Genomic DNA, 18,225 nt, shown 5'->3' with positions numbered 1-18,225 from the left:
CTGTATCGGTGCAGAACAGGTAGAAACTAGTGATTATCCCTATTGGAGACTTGTTCTCATATGAATGAGGCCATTTAGATCCTATCCAGATCCTAAAGATTAATCTAAAAAAACATATGAACACCTTACCACAATATTCTCTCTCTCCTTTTTTTTTTTCTGGCTGTGCCCTTGGCATGTGGAAGTTCCTGGGGATTGAACCTGCACCACAGCAGCAACCCAAGCCACTACAGTGACAGTCTGGATCCTTAACCTGCTGTGCCACAAGATAACTTCTTCACAGTATTCTCTTGAATAGTCAGATCATACTCCATACCATCAAATAAAGGGAGGCCAGAATGAGTGACTTATTGCTGTGAGAAATTCTAGCTGGAGAAATTCACTTTATTTAAAAAAATGCTCATGTGTTCCTAATTTTTCCTGTCACTGTCCAGATGTGAGAACCTTGTAGTGAGTGTATCGAGCAAGTTATAGTTACTCTTTATCTCGTTAAAGGCTTTCCCAAGGACATTACTGGGAGACAGGATATACTGGTCACTACATTAAGAGAACAGAAAGTAGAGTTTGTTTGATAGAAAGAAAGGAATCTGGGGCTCAGTTAGTGTTCTAGGCCTAGTGGTTGCTTGGCTAAAACTGTTGGCTCCCTGAGTAGAAATTCTTTGAGGCGTTTCCATCCTGGCTCAGCAGGTTAAGAATCTGACTAGTATTCACGAGGATGTGGGCTTGATCCCTGCCCTCGCCCAGTGGGGTAAGGATTCGGCGTTGCTGTGAGCTGTGGTGTAGGCCAGCAGCTACAACTCCAATTAGACCCCTAGCCTGGGAACCTCCATATGCTGTGGGTGTGGCCCTAAAAAGACAAAAAAAAAAAAGAAATTCTTTGAAATGGAGCAACAAATTAATCTTGATAGTTGCTCCTCATCTCGCTTATTTCAACTTACATATCATAATCAGTGATCCCTTCCAAACACTCTCCCACAGTTTGCCTCTGAGTCCACAGGACACCTGCCTCATATCATTATGCACAGATTGTATGCATTTAACCAGATATATATTGTAAGGAAAAGAAATTAAATACATACATAAGTTATAAAGCTTACCAGATACATGTTTTTATAGCCATAAGTTAGATACTTGCAATATCAATGCTGCGTTGGACTCAAGGTGGTTTGCCTCACACTTTACCTGCCTAAGACTGTTTCTTGGAGTTCAGTGGTTGGGGTGCAGATATTTGAAGGTATAGGACATGTTACAATTCAGTGTAAAATGATTAAGTAAGTTCAAACTGTTTTCACTTCTTGTTTCTTTGAGCACATATTTAAAACAGATTCCTAATCTCTGATAACATTATTTCAAAAACTTTTAACATGTATTTCTATGTACTCCTCACAGTGTTCCTTTGAGGTAAATTTTTCTCATTTTACAGATAAGTTTCGGAGGCTCACATATGATATTGAGAAAACATGGTAGACCTGGAACTTCTGATTCCTAACACAGTAGATTCCATAGTATATTCCTAATGCAAGGTTATAAATTCCTACTGAATTTCTCCACTCCTCTCCCCTTTCTTTCCTTCTTTAATGTTTTGTGTCTTAGCTATCTAACACTATTATGTCTTTGGCTAAGTTTACAGGTATCTTCCAGACAGTGCCTTTTATTTGAAAAAAAAAAAAAAAAAAAACCTAAAAAACAAAACCCAAACCAATAAACAGCTGATTATACCAGTATTGACGAGAGAGAGGGCTTGGTTGGAGACTGTTGCATAATTTAATGACTTCGTTTTGATCAGTGCCATGTTTCTGATAATGCTAATGGAACCATTAGTCTTTTTTTTTTTTTGTCTTTTTGCCATTTCTTGGGCCACTCCCGCAGCATATGGAGGTTCCCAGGCTAGGGGTCAAATCGGAGCTGTAGCTGCCGGCCTACACCAGAGCCACAGCAACACAGGATCCGAGCCGCGTCTGCAACCTACACCACAGCTCACGGCAATGCCAGATCCTTAACCCAGTGAGCAAGGGCAGGGATCAAACCCGCAACCTCATGTTTCCTAGTCGGGTTCATTAACCACTGAGCCACGATGGGAACTCCCGGGAACCATTAGTCTTTATTCTCACTTAATAAATAATTATTTCTAGAATGTTGCCTATTGACCCTAAGGTTCACCAACAGATTGTTTGCTTATAGTTAAATTGTAGTCTTTTAGTGCATATTTTGAGAATTTCTGTTTCTCTTGACTTTAAAATTCTCTTTAATCTCAACTCTTCCTTTGAAGCCTAAATATTTCTCCTCCACCCCTTTTAAAGGTGGATTTCATTGACTGGGTAGACAACATGTGGCCAAGGCATTTGAAGGAAAGTCAGACCGAATCAACAAACGCGATCTTGGAGATGCAGTACCCTAAAGTGCAGAAGTAAGTGGCTTACCCTGAATTTTCCTTAGTGCACTGTGGGAGACTAGAGTGATAGCAAGTAATGGCTCCTCCCTTAGGAGCTTTGCTCTGTGCCCTAAGTGATCAGAAAAATGAATTATTTAAAGAATAGACTTTAGTTCCAAAGGGAGAGTGTGTCTAAGAGAACATAGCTCATGATCACATAAAGAAAAAGCAGTATCCTTCTGATGACATGATGGTTTGAGCTTGCATTCCTCTCACCAACCGAGAGTTTATTAGCTTGAAGATAGAGGGAGTTGAGTTACACAAGGGGGAGATTGGGGCATTGTGGTGGGGAAAGTCATTTTTCTTGTTAGTGCACTAACGCTGATGCTTTTTTTGGGTCAGGTACTGTCTGATGAGTGTTCGAGGCTGCTATACTGACTTCCATGTGGATTTTGGTGGTACTTCTGTTTGGTATCACATCCATCAAGGGGGAAAGGTACGGTCATAGTTATGATAGGGGTTGGAATCTGAAGCTGGTTATGTGACTTTGCTTCATTCAGTTCGTGCATGCTTAATGTACTCTTGAAATGTGTCTATCAGAAGATTTTCCCCACTCATATCTGCAGAGGGTCATAGATTAAGTTGACCTTCTTGGCGAGAATCCAGTGGGAATTAGTATTCATCTAGTCCATTCTCAGTATACCAGTATTGGCACCAGTACTTAGTAAACCTTCACTGACCTGTTTCTAGACTCCCAAAGCGGAATTCTCCAAATGAAGACAGTGATTTTAGGAGGACAAGATAATTTCTCTACATGGAAGTATAATAGAGTAGTAGAAGGAAACATGAATTGTGGGTGCATTCACAATGAAATCAGCAAACCAGGATGCAAACCACTTTTTCCTGTATGGAGGCATTGGTATGAAATGTAGCCAGAGGAAACCTTTAAGTCCTGTCTGAGGATATAAATAGGTTTTGAAAGATTACCCTCATTCGTAAAGGGCCGTATTCCAGTTTGTCAGAACCTTCTGAATGCTGTATGAGAATTGAAATGTAGAATTAATATCAGAGGTTTACGTTATTATACTCTTATTGGTACCCTTTTTTCCCTTAAGAAGTGAATATAGGGCATTCCCATGGTGGCTCAGCAGTTAATGAACCTGACTAGCATTCATTAGGACACAGGTTTGATCCCTGGCCTCACTCAGTGTTGCTGTGAGCTGTGGTGTAGGGCACAGATGCAGCTCAGATCCCATGTGGCTGTGGCTGTGGCATAGGCCAGCGGCTATAGCTCCGATTGGACCCCTAGCCTGGGAACCTCTATGTGTCATGGGTGTGGCCCTAAAAAAAAAAAAAGTGAATGTGTCTATGAGAGAAAAGTAGAACTGGAATGAAAACAGCCGGTGCTGGAGGAAACAAATCTGGCTAGGAACCATGAGGTTGTGGGTTCAGTCCCTGGCCCCGCTCACGGGGTTAAGGATTTGGCATTGCTGTGAGCTGTGGTGTAGGTCACAGGCACGGCTCAGATCCCACGTTGCTGTGGCCGTGGTGTAGGCCAGCAGCTATAGCTTTGATTTGACCCCTAGCCTGGGAACTTCCATATGTTGTGGGTGCAGCCCTAAAAAGACAAAAAGACCAAAAAAAAAAAGAAAAGAAAACAGATGATGCTTTTAAAATGTGAGGACCAAATATAGAATAGCTAGAATTCTCCAAATCCAATGTCATTCATTTTGTTTACTTTGGATCCATTTAAGTGGTATCTACTTTTTTTTTTTTTGCTTTTTAGGGCCACACCCTCAGCATAAGGAGGTTCCCAGGTGAGGGGCTGAATTGTAGCTACAGCTGCCAGCCACAGCATTGAGGGATCTGAGCCTCGTCTGTGACCTACACCACAACTTATGGCAGCGCCAGATCCTCGACCCACAGAGCAAGGCCAGGGTCTTGGAACCTGCATCACCATGGATACTAGTTGGATTCATTTCTGCTACATCATGATGGGAAGTCCTAAGTGGAGTCCTGAGTTTTGTCCTTTTGGTCTTGGTTACTGCCTTGGAATAAAGCAACCCAGGCCTGTCTCTTGAAGATATTGTACTTAACTAAATGTACTTCTTTGGACTGTTGAGGCCAGCCAGGGGAAAATAAGGGACTGCCTAGGTGATCAGCCAAATGCCCTTCTTCTCTGAGTCTTGTGTAGGATCTGGATTCTACAGTCAAAACCCAGGGAAGCTCTAATGCTGTTTGATCAAGTGGAGGACAAAAAAGATCTACTTCCTTGAGGCCTCTAGAATTTTCCAAAAGGTCAAGTTCTGTAGTCTGCGAGGATTGCTTGCTTCTTTTCTACCTGTTGATCTTAACTTTGTACCTGTTTATCAGTTGAGGGAGACGACTGGGTCTTGTCAATGGCTGTTAACAGACTGAAGTTTTTTAACTCACAGGTCTTCTGGCTCATCCCCCCTACAGCCCACAACCTGGAGCTGTACGAGAATTGGCTGCTGTCAGGGAAACAGGGAGACATCTTTCTGGGTGACCGGGTGTCAGATTGCCAGCGCATTGAGCTCAAGCAGGGCTATACCTTCGTCATTCCCTCAGGTAAGCAAGATGAGGAAAAGTGAGTTGTCTACTACATTAGCCACTTTCTTCTCTTCTCTTTCTCTCCCTTTCTTTTTTTTTTTTTTCTTTTTTTTTTGTGGGGGGGGTCATTTTAGGGCTGCACCTGCAACATATGTAAGTTCCCAGGCTAGGGGTAGAATCGGAGCTGCAGCTTCCAGCCTGTGCCACAGCCAGAGCAATGCCAGATCTGAGCCTCGTCTGCATTCTGTGCCACAGGATCCCTAAGCCACTGAGCGAGGCCAAGGATTGAACCACATCCTCATGGATTCTAGTAGGGCTCATTACCGCTGAACCACAATAGGAACTCCAACTTTTTCTTTTTGCTTTTTAGGGCCACATCTTCGGCATATGGAAGTTCCTAGCCTAGGGGTTGAATCAGAGCTGTACCTGCCTGCCTATGCCATAGCCACAGCAACACGGCATCGGAGCCGCATCTGTAACTACACCACAGCTCACAGGGCAACACCAAATCCTTAACCCACTGAGCAAGGCCAGGGATCGAACACACATCCTCATGGATACTAGTCAGATTCGTTTCCACTGAGCCACGATGGGAACTCTCCTGATTTTATTTTCATAAAGAAAAAGAAATTGATGGATTATCACCAGGAATGGTCATGATACTGAAGTGGGCAGAAAACAATGGCATGTCCTTTCCTGTCATTACTGAGTAGATGCTAAGAATGGATCTTTTTTTTTTTTTTTTTTTTTTTTTTTTAAGGCTGTGATTTTTCCACTAAAGGTGTGTATTAGAATTGCCAGTAGAGGCTTTTCATATCTGCAGATTTGGGCCCCTCATCAGCCCTAGTTATTCAGAATCTCTAGGGATAAGACCTGTTCCACAGGTGGCAAACAACCCCTGATTAAGAACTAGCTGCTCTGCTGAGGGATGGCTGTGAAGGCCAGAGTGCCCACTCAGTAATAGTTTTTATCAGGTCAGTAGTTCCAAAATAAGTACTTAGAGGGAGCACAGATCTCAGAGTCACAGACCTGTATCAGGATTCTGACGGCATTTACCTGCTAATACTACTTGGGTCAAATATTTAAATCCTTGTCCCATTTTGTTGTGAGAAGTAAATGAAAATACATGTAAATTCTCTTATACTGAGCTTGGGTCATATTAGATACTCCAGTAAATGGAAGCAGTGTTCACTGAGAGTTTGTTATATACTAAACACTTTACCTGCATTTTCTCATTTAGTGCTTACCTACTATCATAGAAGGTATAATTTATCTATCCTGGTCTTATAGAGGATATAGAGGCTGCAAGAGGTTAAGTAACTTGACCAACCACAAAGAGGCAGAATCAGAGTGAAAATGTGATCTAGAGGTCTTGCACTCAGGCTCAGAGAGAGCTGTATTATAATGTGTGCTTACGGCCGCTGTCCTTTCCCTTTCTCCTAGGCTGGATTCATGCTGTGTATACTCCCACAGACACATTAGTGTTTGGAGGCAATTTTTTGCATAGCTTCAATATCCCCATGCAGTTAAAAATCTATAACATTGAAGATCGGACACGGGTATGTAACTCTCTGCAATAATTGGATGTGAAGAGGTTTGTTTATTCCATTTAAAACTGATATTTAAGAGATTCACTGATAGTTTGTCTTAAAACCTCTATTTTTTGTTGTTGTTGTTCGTTAAAATGCAGTGTTTATCACATTTTAGGAAGACTGAGAAAAATATTTAACAAGATCTACATACTTGGTATTGGGGACTCCAACTCCTTGAGATTCGTGGTATCTTAGGATTTTATAGGACTGCAGAGGCATAGTTGGTAATTTTTTTTTTTTTTTGCCTTTTTTTTTTTTTTTTTTTTAAATGGCTCTACCTGCAGCATATGGAAGTTCCCAGGCTAGGGATTGAATTGGAACTGCAGTTGCTGGCTTAAGCCACAGCCCCAGCAATATGGGATCTGAGCTGAATCTGTGACCTACACCTCAGCTCGAGGCAATGCCAGATCCTTAACACACTGATTGAGGCTGGGGATCAAACCCGAATCTTCATGGACACTACCTCGGGTTCTTAACCCACTGAGACGCAAGAGGACCTCCTATTTGGTGATTTCTTGAGCCATGCTTTTTTTTTGTTTTTTGCTTTTTAGGGCTGTACCTGCACATACGGAAATTCCCAAGCTAGGGGTCGAATTGGAACTATAGCTGCCAGCCTTGCCACAGCCACAGCAACTTGGGCTCTGAGCCACAGCCACAACCCACACCACATCTTGTGGCAATGCTGGATCCCCTTTTTTTTTTTTTCTTTTTTTTCTTTTTTGTCTTTTTGTCTTTTTAGGGCCAGACCTGCAGCATATGGAGGCTCCCAGGCTAGGGGTTGAATCAGAGCGATAGCTACTGACCTATACCACAGCCACATCAACTTGGGATCCAAGCCAAGTCTGAGAACTATACCACAGCTCATGACAATGTCAGATCCTTAACCCACTGAGCGAGGCCCGGAATCAAACCTGCATCCTCATGGATGCTAGTCAGATGCATTTCCACTGCACCACGATGGGAGTGCCAATGCTGGATCCTTAACCCAAGGAACAAGACCAGGGATTGAACCTGCATCCTCGTGGATACTAGTTGGGTCTGTTTCCGCTGCACCACCACAGGAACTCACAAGCCATGGTATTTTAGTTTCGTTCTCTTAGAATAATTTGGTATAAGGAATTTATCACCTCAAGAGTCACAACTTTATATTTCTTTCTTTACTCTGCTAACTGTGTAATGCTCAAACTGTTGTACTTTAATATGTAACTGTGTATACTGCCTCTCGCAACTGGGTTTCCGTGAGAGAATTAAGCCCTATAGAAAATGTTTGTGTGTCTTATTTTCTCAGTTTTCCATAGGATGTTACATAGCTAATAAACCAATCTGGATGTGCAGGGGAAAAGTTATATGCAGAGAATATCTTAAGGAAAGAATTGGCAAACTTTTTTTGTAAGGAACCAGATAGTGAGTATTTTAGGCTCTGTGGGCCATATAGCATCTGTCAGAAGCACTTAACTCTGCCTTGAAGAATGAAATTCTTAAACAAGTGATCATGGTTCAAATAAAATCAAATTTTATTTATGGACACTAAGGTTTGAATTTCATGTAATTTTCCCATTACACAAAATGCTCTTTTAGTTAATTACCCCCCGCCTCCCCCCGACATTTAAAAATGTGATATTGGGAGTTCTGTGGGGCTGTGGGTTAATGATTCGGCTTGTCTCTGTGTAGGTACTGGTTCGCTCTCTGGCCCAGCACAGTGGGTTAAAGATCTGGCTTTGCCACAGCTGTGGTATAGCTCGCAGTGGTGGTTTGGATTCATTCCTTGGCCCAAGAATTCCGTATGCCTCATGTGCAGCCAAAAAATAAAAGAATTTGAAAATGTGATAAGCACTTTCAGCTCATAAGCCACAACAAAAAGAGACAGTAAACCAGATCTACTAGGTGCTGTTTATGACTCTGCCTTAGGGAGATCGGGCTTAATCCTTCAGCAAAACCCTCACTGGCAAGAGCTGAATCATATGTCATTAAAGTATAAGTGGTACTGACATTAAGCAGCCATTAGAGTACAGAGTAGGGGATGTGATGTTCACAACTTGCTCTCAGGTAGTTCGGCAGAACAGTAACAGTGTAAACGAATAGAGATTAGCAAAATGTGGGGGATGTTAACCGGTGATGGGGCTTGGAGAAGCTAGAAGTGTTAGTGATACCATACCACTCTTGGAACTTTTTGGGAGATCTAATAGTTTCAAAATTAAAAATCAAAAAATAGGAGTTCCCGTGGTGGCTCAGTGGTTAATGAATCTGACTGGGAACCATGAGGTTGCAGGTTCGATCCCTGCCCTTGCTCAGTGGGTTAACAATCCGGCGTTGCCGTGAGCTGTGGTGTAGGTCGCAGACGCGGCTCGGATCCTGCGCTGCTGTGGCTCTGGCGTGGGCCAGTGGCTGTAGCTTCAATTCGACCCCTAGCCTGGGAACCTCCATGTGCCGCAGGAGCAGCCCAAGAAATGGCAAAAAGACAAAAAAAAAAAAAAAAAAAAAAAAAAGGAGTTCCCGTCGTGGCGCAGTAGTTAACAAATCCGACTAGGAACCACAAGGTTGCGGATTCGGTCCCTGCCCTTGCTCAGCGGGTTAACGATCTGGCGTTGCCGTGAGCTGTGGTGTAGGTTGCAGACTCGGCTCGGATCCCGCATTGCTGTGGCTCTGGCGTAGGCCGGTGGCTACAGCTCCGATTTGACCCCTAGCCTGGGAATCTCCATACGCCGCGGGAGCAGCCCAAGAAATAGCAACAACAACAACAAAAGACAAAAGACAAAAAAAAAAAAAAATCAAAAAATAATTAGTGAAGAATTCACAACTTTTAGTATTTTTTTCTTTTCTTTTTAGGGCTGCACCCATGGCATATAGGCTTTCCCAGGCTCGAGGTCCAGTCAGAGCTACAGCTGCCGGCCTACACCACAGCCACAACAATGCCAGATTCGAGCCGTGTCTGCAACATGCACCACAGCTCATGCCACCGCTAGATCCCTGACCCACTGAGCAAGGCCAGGGGTTGAACCACATGGATACTAGCTGAATTCATTTCCCCTGTGCCACAGTGGGAACTCTGGAATCCACACCTTTTAGAAGGAATGGTCATTGATCTACTTACTGTGAACATGGTCAGTTAACCATTTTGGTGCCCATTTGGGAACATTTGTTTTGGTTAGAGCGTAGGTAGCCTCTAACCTATTACCTTGTACATGAGGTTGGTATTGCTGGAGTTTCCCTCTTAGTATTAAGAGAGAATGGAATGCTTTTTAAAATAAATTTTATTAAAAAAGAATTTCTTGGAGTTCCCACCTGGGGCACCTTGGGTTAAGGACCTGGCATTACAGCGGCTGTGGTGTAGGTCACAGCTGTGGCTTGGATTCAATCCCTGGCCTGGAAACTTCCATATACCGCAAGTGTGGCCAAAAAAAACCTGAAAGAACCTCTACTTGTTTGTTAAAAGTAATGAAACTACAAAATATAGTAAGTAGTTTAGTAAGTTTGAAGTTGTGATAACAGTAAAAATAATTAAAATGTTTCAAAAGAGAAAAATTACATAATTTCATAGTAAAGTACTCTTACTTAACTCAGAATCATTGTTAAGAGGTAATACCACCTATCCTGCTGTGAGATTCAATCTAAAAATGTTTCTGAGGAGCTCCCATCATGGCTTAGTGGGAGCGATCTGACTGGTATCCGTGAGGACACGGGTTGGATCTCTGGCCTCGCTCAGTAGGTTAAGGGTCCTGCGTTGCTGGGAGCTGCGGTGAGGATCACAGACTCTGCTCGGGTCTGGCGTTGCCGTGGCTGTGGTGGAGGCCAGCAGCTACAGCTCCAATTTGACCCCTAGCCTGGAAACCTCCATATGCCATGGGTGTGGCCGTAAAAAGACCAAAAAAAAAAAAAAGTTTCTAAAAAGCATTCTCCTTTTTTGGCTGAAAATTGCTGTTATGCCCATAGCTTAATTGTTTGCTCTATGAGGGAAGAAAGGGAGAATATATATTCAACAGCATAGGTAACCTGAGCACCTTATCTCTGCATGAAAAGTTTCCTACAGACTGTTGAACTGGTAGTAACTGATGTTGATTTATCTATCTTATTTTCCTAGACTTTGCTTATCAGAAAATGTTAAATTTCAGTATCTAACTGCTGTATTATTCCATTTTTCCTAAGTAGGGCTTACTTAATTGCTTCATCCAAATAAAGAACCCTTCTGTGTTTCTTTAAAATTTCATTGGATCTTCTACATATATACACGCAGAGCATTTTTTATTTGCTTTCTTCACCACGTTTTTACATGCCAGTACCAGCCTGACATCTGTTTATTATGTAACGTTCTATAAACTCACAAAGTTTAACTTAGAATGTATAGATGTATACACAGTGCTTCATGAAAGAAATATAAGGTATGTTGTAAATTTAAGGCAACGTTTTCACTACTTTAGCTGTGCCACTGTGGAACTTGAGTGTTGGTAATTATTCTCTTGATAGCCCTTAAAGGCTCAATAAAGAGTATTAAACAATTTTTTTCAGGAGTCCCGCTGTGGCACAGCGGGTTAAAGATCCAGTGTTGTCTCTGTGGCAGCTTGGGTCGCTGCTGAGGTGAGAGTTTGATCTTCGGCCCAGCGCAGTGGGTTAAAGATCTGGTTTTGCCACAGCTGTGGCTTGGCTTCAGACCCTGGCCTAGGAACTTCCATATTCTGTGGATGCTGCCAAAAAAACAAACAAAAAAATTTTTTTTTCCAAAACATTCTAATCTGGTCTTAGAAATTGATGTGTGTTCTGTGGTATCTAGCAGCATAGGTAGAAGGCCATTGGGGAAGTTGGGTGTGTGATGTCTCAGCTATTATTAATAGTCTAATGAGTTCCAAGTAAAAAATCAGAAGTGTAATGCCTATTTTGTATTTTCTTTTTATTTCATTTCTCCCTCCCTTCCCTCCTTCCTTCCTTCCTTCCAGTATTACTCAGCTCTCAACAGAGTCCCAGAGAGTTTAGAATTGGGTTGTCCTGAACTTTATTTTTATGGCCCCACCCTCCGCATACGGGCCATGAATTGAATCTGAGCTGCAGCTGCTGCAGCGCCTGATCCTTTAACCCACTGTGCCAGGCTGGGGATTGAACTTAAACCTTCGCAGCACCTGATGCAGTTGGAGTCTTAACCCGCTGTAGCACAGCAGGAACTCTGGTTGTCCTGAACTTTTTTTTTTTTTTTTTTTTTTTTTTTTTGGCATTTCTTGGGCAGCTCCCACGGCATGTGGAGGTTCCCAGAGCTAGGGGTCAAATTGGAGTTGTAACCACCAGCCTACGCCAGAGGCACAGCAACGAAGGATCCGAGCCGAGTCTGCAACCTACACCACAGCTCCCGGCAACGCCGGATCGTTAACCCACTGAGCAAGAGCAGGGATCGAACCCGCAACCTCATGGTTCCTAGTCGGATTTGTTAACCACTGCGCCACGACGGGAACTCCTGTCCTGAACTTTTAAAAAAGACCTTTCCAGGAGTTCCCTGGTGGCTCAGTGGGTTAAAGATCCAGCGTTGTCACTGCTGTGGCTCACGTTCAATCCCTGGCTCAGGAACTTCCATGTGCTGCAGGTACAGCCAAAACCCAAAAAACCTTTCCAGAAAAGTGTTAAGAACACGTAAAAGGTGAGCAGAGAAGCCCAGTGTATTATATTTAATTTGGGGGGATCAAGTATCTGTTAATTTGTGTTCTCCCACCTCACCAGAAGGTGGTAATTAATTTGATTTTCAAATAAGGGAGGGGAAACCTCTTCTAGTTGTTTAAGCTGTGGTGGCAAAAGAGACTGAGATTCAGAGCCTGGCTCCTCTTCCTTGGAAAGCTAGGAAAGTATACGTGCGTGTCTCTCCTGTCCTGCACTGAGGAAAGTGATCTCCTCATTCCACAGTGATGCTCTGTGCCCTAGCGAAGGGGTCTGAAAGGGACTCCCATCTGGGTCTCCTTTATTCAGGAAGACTACCTGAACACAGAGCTTTAAAAAGGAGACGGAGGAGTTCCCGTCGTGGCGCAGTGGTTAACGAATCCGACTAGGAACCATGAGGTTGCGGGTTCGATCCCTGCCCTTGCTCAGTGGGTTAACGATCCGGCGTTGCCGTGAGCTGTGGTGTAGGTTGCAGATGCGGCTCGGATCCCGCGTTGCTGTGGCTCTGGCGTAGGCCGGTGGCTACAGCTCCGATTCAACCCCTAGCCTGGGAACCTCCATATGCCGCGGGAGCGGCCCAAGAAATAGCAACAACAACAAAAGACAAAAATAAATAAATAAATAAATAAATAAATAAAAAGGAGACGGAAACATTTTGAGAAGTAATATATTCAAAACAATCCTAAGAGTATTATTTGCCTTATCCTTTTGAAAGATGGCCTTTCTAAAAGAAGATGGGCACAGTGTACAGGCACACCTCAGAGATATTGCAGGTTTGCCTCCAGACCACCATAATAACGCAAATATTGCAGTAAATTGAGTCACATGAATTTTTTTGTTCCCCAGTGTATAGAAAGGTCATGTTTGTACTAACCGATTAGGTGTAAGTAACAGTATGTCGTCTTAAAAAATGTATGTACCTCAGTTTAAAAATACTTTATTTTGGCGCTCCCATTGTGGCTCAGTGGTAACAAACCCTACTAGCATCCATGAGGATTCGGGTTTAATCCTTGGCCCCGCTCAGTGGGATGAGGATCCAGCGTTGCCATGAGCTGCGGTATAGGTCGCAGGTACAGCTTGGATCTGGTATCACTGTGGCTGTGGCGTAGGCCAGCAGCTGCAGCTCTGATTTGACCCCTAGCCTGGGGACTTCCATAAGCTTGTGGTGTGGCCCTAAAAAAAAAAAAGAAAGAAAAGAAAAAATCTTTATTTATAAAAAATGCTAACCTTTGTCTGAACAAACATTTAATTTGTAAAAACCTGGTAATATCTATAAAACGCAGTAAAGCAAAATACAGTAGAATGAGGTGTGCCTGAATTTAGAATAATCCCCATCATTGTTCTTCCTCACTGGTTGATCCATGGTGATTTGCCATTTCTTTGACTAGGGTAGATCTAAAGGACAGTTATTTTTGTGATAATTCAGAAGGAATACTTTCATGCTGCTTTTAGGGAGAATGGAAAGAAAACAAAAGATAGCAGCTGCTTAGGCCATGTAGAATAGTAATCTGATTTGTGGGTAATACCGTCTTGGCAGACTACAAAGTACAAGACAGGCAAGCTGAGAGGTAATAGTGGGAGAGAATTCTGAGCTTCATGTCCTCGGCTAGAGGTAGTTTGCGAATGCATCTCTAGTCATACTTTCATATGTGTAAGTATGTAATAAAAACATGTAACTTTATCTCATGTCCTGTTTTGCCATTATATTCTGTGTTTCATGGCCTTTGATTCAGGGTAAAACTAGTAAAGGCAAGAGTGACTAGTATGCCTTTCCATCCTAAGAACCCTAAAACAGTTTTCTTAATTAAGTATATTGTGTTTTACTCCTAACGTTTTACTGAGTCTCAGAACTTTTTTTTTTTTTTTTTTTTTTTTTTGTCTTTTTGCCATTCCTTGGGCCGCTCCCGCGACATATGGAGGTTCCCAGGCTAGGGGTCCAATCGGAGCTGTAGCCACCGGCCTATGCCAGAGCCACAGCAACGCGGGATCCGAGCCGCGTCTGCAACCTACACCACAGCTCACGGCAACGCCGGATCCTTAACCCACTGAGCAAGGGCAGGGACCGAACCCGCAACCTCATGGTTCCTAGTCGGATTCGTTAACCACTGCGCCACGACGGGAACTCCGTTCAAAACTTTTTGATGCTTGGCCCACTCAACCAAGACAGCTTCTTGGTAGTTCTGAAATGGTCTTTACAAAATACCTGTTGTCTTTAGTGATTGTTTCCTAAGACCAACATTTTTGAAGCTGACAGATCGGCTTAAATTCTTGCCCCAAATGCCAACCAAAGTTTGCAGATTGACTAGGGAGGGTTTTTCCTGGGCTGTTTATTGCAGTGATTGTTACTCTCTTTCCTTGAAAACTGTTATCAACTTAATTTTCTCATTATTTTGTTCCGGTGCAGGTTCCAAATAAGTTCCGCTATCCGTTCTACTATGAGATGTGTTGGTATGTGCTGGAGCGCTATGTGTACTGCATAACCAACCGTTCCCACCTAACTAAGGAATTTCAGAAAGAGTCCCTTAGCATGGGTAAGTGTTCTGCCTACACGAGCTTTCGAGATACCTTTCAGGATTGAGGGTGAGGCCAGGAATATTCCATAGACTGTTGCTCAATGGTTTTGTTTGTATAGTTTTTTGGGGTTTTTTGGGGGTTTTTTTGGTCTTTTTGTCTTTTGAGGGCTGCACTCATGTCATATGGAGGTTCCCAAGCTAGGGGTCTAATCAGAGCTGTAGCCACCAGCCTACACCAGAGCCACAGCAATGCAGGATCCAAGCTGCATCTGTGACCTACCTACACCACAGCTCACATCAACGCCAGATCCTTAACCCACTGAGCGAAGCCAGGGATCAAACCTGCAACCTAATGGTTCCTAGTCAGATTCATTAACCACTGAACCACGATGGGAACTCCTGTATAGTTTGTTTTTTAATTTATCTATTTAGAAGTACCAAATTGTTGTGGCTCAGCAGGTTAAGAACCTGACTATTTTATTGCAAGTCAGGATAGTTTTCATTTGTACATTTTTAGGTTATTCCATGCTTTAAAAATAAAGAGGAGGCTTGGATCCCGCGTTGCTATGGCTCTGGTGTAGGCCAGCGGCTACAGCTCTGATTCGACCCCTAGCCTGGGAACCTCCATATGCCGCGGAAGCGGCCCAAAGAAATAGCAAAAAGACAAAAAAAAAAAAAAAAAAAGAGGAGCCAACACTGTAATATCCTGTGCTCATGTATTTCATGGAATCTTCAAACAAGATTCTTTCTGTCTTAGCATTTCTTCTGAGAACAGTGTGTATTTTGTTTGAGGAAAAAGGAAAAGCTCATCACTGTGTGAAAGCAGGATTCAGAACTGTACATACACCGTGATCTCAGTTTTGAAGAGCATCAAATCATAGTCCTACGGGAGTTCTCTTGTGGCGCAGTGGGTTAAGAATCCAGTGTTGTCTTTGCAGCACCTTGGGTCACTGGTGTAGCACAGGTTCAGTACGTGGCCTGGGAACTTGTATGTGCTGTGGACGTGGCCTCCCCCCCCAAAAAAAAATCGTAGTCATACACGATGTGTAAGAAAAAGATGGAGAGAAAATACATCACACTGTTGAGTTGTTATCTGAGGGTAGAGGGATACAGGTGACCTATTTACTTCTTTGCATCTTCCTGTATTTCCTAAATTAATAGTCAACATGTGTTACTTTCATAATAAAAGATCAGTTAACATTTTAAAAGTCTTCTTTTTCCTTCCTTCCTTTCACTGCCCCTGTGGCATATGGATGTTCCCAGGCTAGGGGTTGAGTCAGAGCTACAACTGCCAGCCTACACCACAGCAACCCCAGATCCAAGCCGCATCTGCAGTCTACACTGCAGCTTGCAGCAAGTCCTGATTTTTTTGTTTGTTTGTTTTTGTTTTGTTTTGTTTTGTTTTGCTATTTCTTGGGCCGCTCCCACGGCATATGGAGGTTCCCAGGCTAGGGGTCGAATCGGAGCTGTAGCCTCCAGCCTACGCCAGAGCCACAGCAAGGCAGGATCTGAGCCGCGTCTGCAACCTACACCACAGCTCACGGCAACGCTGGATCGTTAACCCACTGAGCAAGGGCAGGGACCGAACCCACAACCTCATGGTTCCTAGTCGGATTCGTTAACCACTGCGCCATGATGGGAACTCCCAGCAAGTCCTGATTCTAAACCCACCGAGTGAGGCCAAGGATTGAGCCTACATCCTCATGGTTACTGCTCAGGTTCTTAACCCACTGAGCCGCAACTTGAACTCTGAAGAATTCTTCTTTCATTAGAACTGTTATTCTCACTTTGACTATCAAAATCTTTCATTTAAAAAATATTCACTTTGGGAGTTCCCACTGTGGTGCAATGGGGTCAATGGTGTCTTGGGGAGCACTGGGACACAGGTTTGATCCCTGACCAGGCACAGTGGGTTAAGAATCTGGCGTTGCCGCAGCTGTGGCTTAGATCTGATCCCTAGCCTAGGAACTCCATATGCCACAGGGCAGCCAAAAAAGAAAAAAAGGTTCATTTTGTTTTGTTTTATTTAGCCATGTTGCTAAGATTTTGATTCAGAGCTTTTTTTTTTTTTTTTGTCTTTTTCTTTTTCTAGGGCCGCTCCCGGGGCATATGGAGATTCCCAGGCTAGGGTCGAATGGAAGCTGCTGCAGATGCCGGCCTACGCCAGAGCCACAGCAACTCAGGATCCGAGCCGCATCTGCAACCTACACCACAGCTCACAGCAACACGGGATCCTTAACCCACTGAGCAAGGCCAGGGATTGAACCTGCAGCCTCATGGTTCCTAGGCAGATTCATTAACCACTGCACCACGACGGGAACTCCTCAGAGCTTAATTTTTTGATCAGAGCTTAATTTTATGACCAAAACGTTGAGCAAAACTGTTTTTAAATATACATGCTTCCCCCAAAAAAACTGCATATACATACACATATATATATGCTTCATGCAGTCTAGTTTTTTAAAGATAATGAACTCATAACCCCCAAACTAAGTTTGAACTTGAAACCAGTTTACACTGTTCTCACAGGTAGCTTATTTCTAGCACACAGTTTAAAGGTTGCACCCTTCCCAGTCTTTTAAAAATTCAATTGACTATTTATCTCAGTTGTTCTACTAGCTCAGGATCCTATTTTTACCTGTAACTGTGATTTCCAGCAGCGGACAAATAGGCTGGAGAAGGAAAGACCAATTTTTTAAATGTGACAACTTCGTCATTTATAACCTCAGGGCCCCTCTTATGCTACCAGTTTCTTTTGTTGGTCACATGGCCAAGTGGCATGTTCTCACTGCATTTTTTTCTTCGTACTGGCAGATTTGGAGTTAAATGGGTTGGAGTCCGGAAATGGGGATGAGGAAGCGGTAGATCGAGAACCCCGGCGCTTGAGCAATAGGCGTTCTGTTCTCACTAGCCCTGTAGCCAATGGGGTCAACCTGGATTATGATGGACTGGGTAAAACCTGCCGAAGTCTTCCAAGTCTGAAGAAAACTTTGTCTGGGGATTCAACCTCTGACTCTAGCCGGGGCTCCCACAATGGACAAGTGTGGGATTCCCAATGTAGCCCCCGGAAGGACAGGCAGGTGCATCTGACCCATTTTGAGCTTGAAGGCCTTCGTTGCCTTGTAGATAAATTGGAGTCTCTGCCACTGCACAAGAAATGTGTCCCTACAGGGATAGAAGACGAAGATGCTCTCATTGCTGATGTGAAGGTAAGGGTTGGGTGTGACTGTTGCATGAGATGCTCTCATTGCTGATGTGAAGGTAAGGGTTGGTTGTGACTGTTGCATGAGATGCTCTCATTGCTGATGTAAAGGAGGTAACAGTTGGGTGTGACTGTTGCATGTCAGCTGTTGATCTGGCTCGGGCAGTCAGTTTCTGGATTCTGAGAGAGAAAACAGGCGTTTTGGATCATCTTGGTTCAACCAGAGAGAAGTTAATATGTGTATGTGTTGTGCTTATGCTGTATAGTGTTTCAATTCCTAGAATGAGGTTAGGTCCCTGTTGTGAAAATACTAACATTTGTATGTTCAGTTAGGACTTAAATCTA

General features: G+C 43.4%; 1 protein-coding gene across 12 annotated transcripts in view; it reads left to right on the top strand.

The window, feature by feature from the left end:
* Nucleotides 1-18,225, top strand: part of KDM2A (lysine demethylase 2A) — a 120,394-nt gene that overhangs the window by 76,692 nt on the left and 25,477 nt on the right. For 10 of the 12 annotated variants that reach the window (XR_014835594.1, XR_014835593.1, XR_014835596.1 and 7 more), the window contains 6 exon segments: nt 2,301-2,407; nt 2,774-2,867; nt 4,807-4,960; nt 6,386-6,501; nt 14,570-14,696; nt 17,493-17,887. Coding sequence is in view for 8 of the 12 variants with exons in the window: in XM_085008355.1 (XP_084864481.1) it covers nt 2,301-2,407; nt 2,774-2,867; nt 4,807-4,960; nt 6,386-6,501; nt 14,570-14,696; nt 17,493-17,887 (993 nt within the window). In the remaining 4 variants the exon portion in view is untranslated. 12 annotated transcript variants of the gene reach the window in all.

The sequence above is a fragment of the Sus scrofa genome, chromosome 2, assembly GCF_054392235.1.
Source record: "Sus scrofa isolate SSC_HxYL_T2T_F1_AM1 chromosome 2, Sscrofa_HxYL_maternal_Yorkshire_Landrace_v2.0, whole genome shotgun sequence".
Classification (NCBI taxonomy): domain Eukaryota; kingdom Metazoa; phylum Chordata; class Mammalia; order Artiodactyla; family Suidae; genus Sus; species Sus scrofa.
Note: the sequence above shows the minus strand (reverse complement) of the source record. Positions and strands in the feature narration are given on the sequence as shown.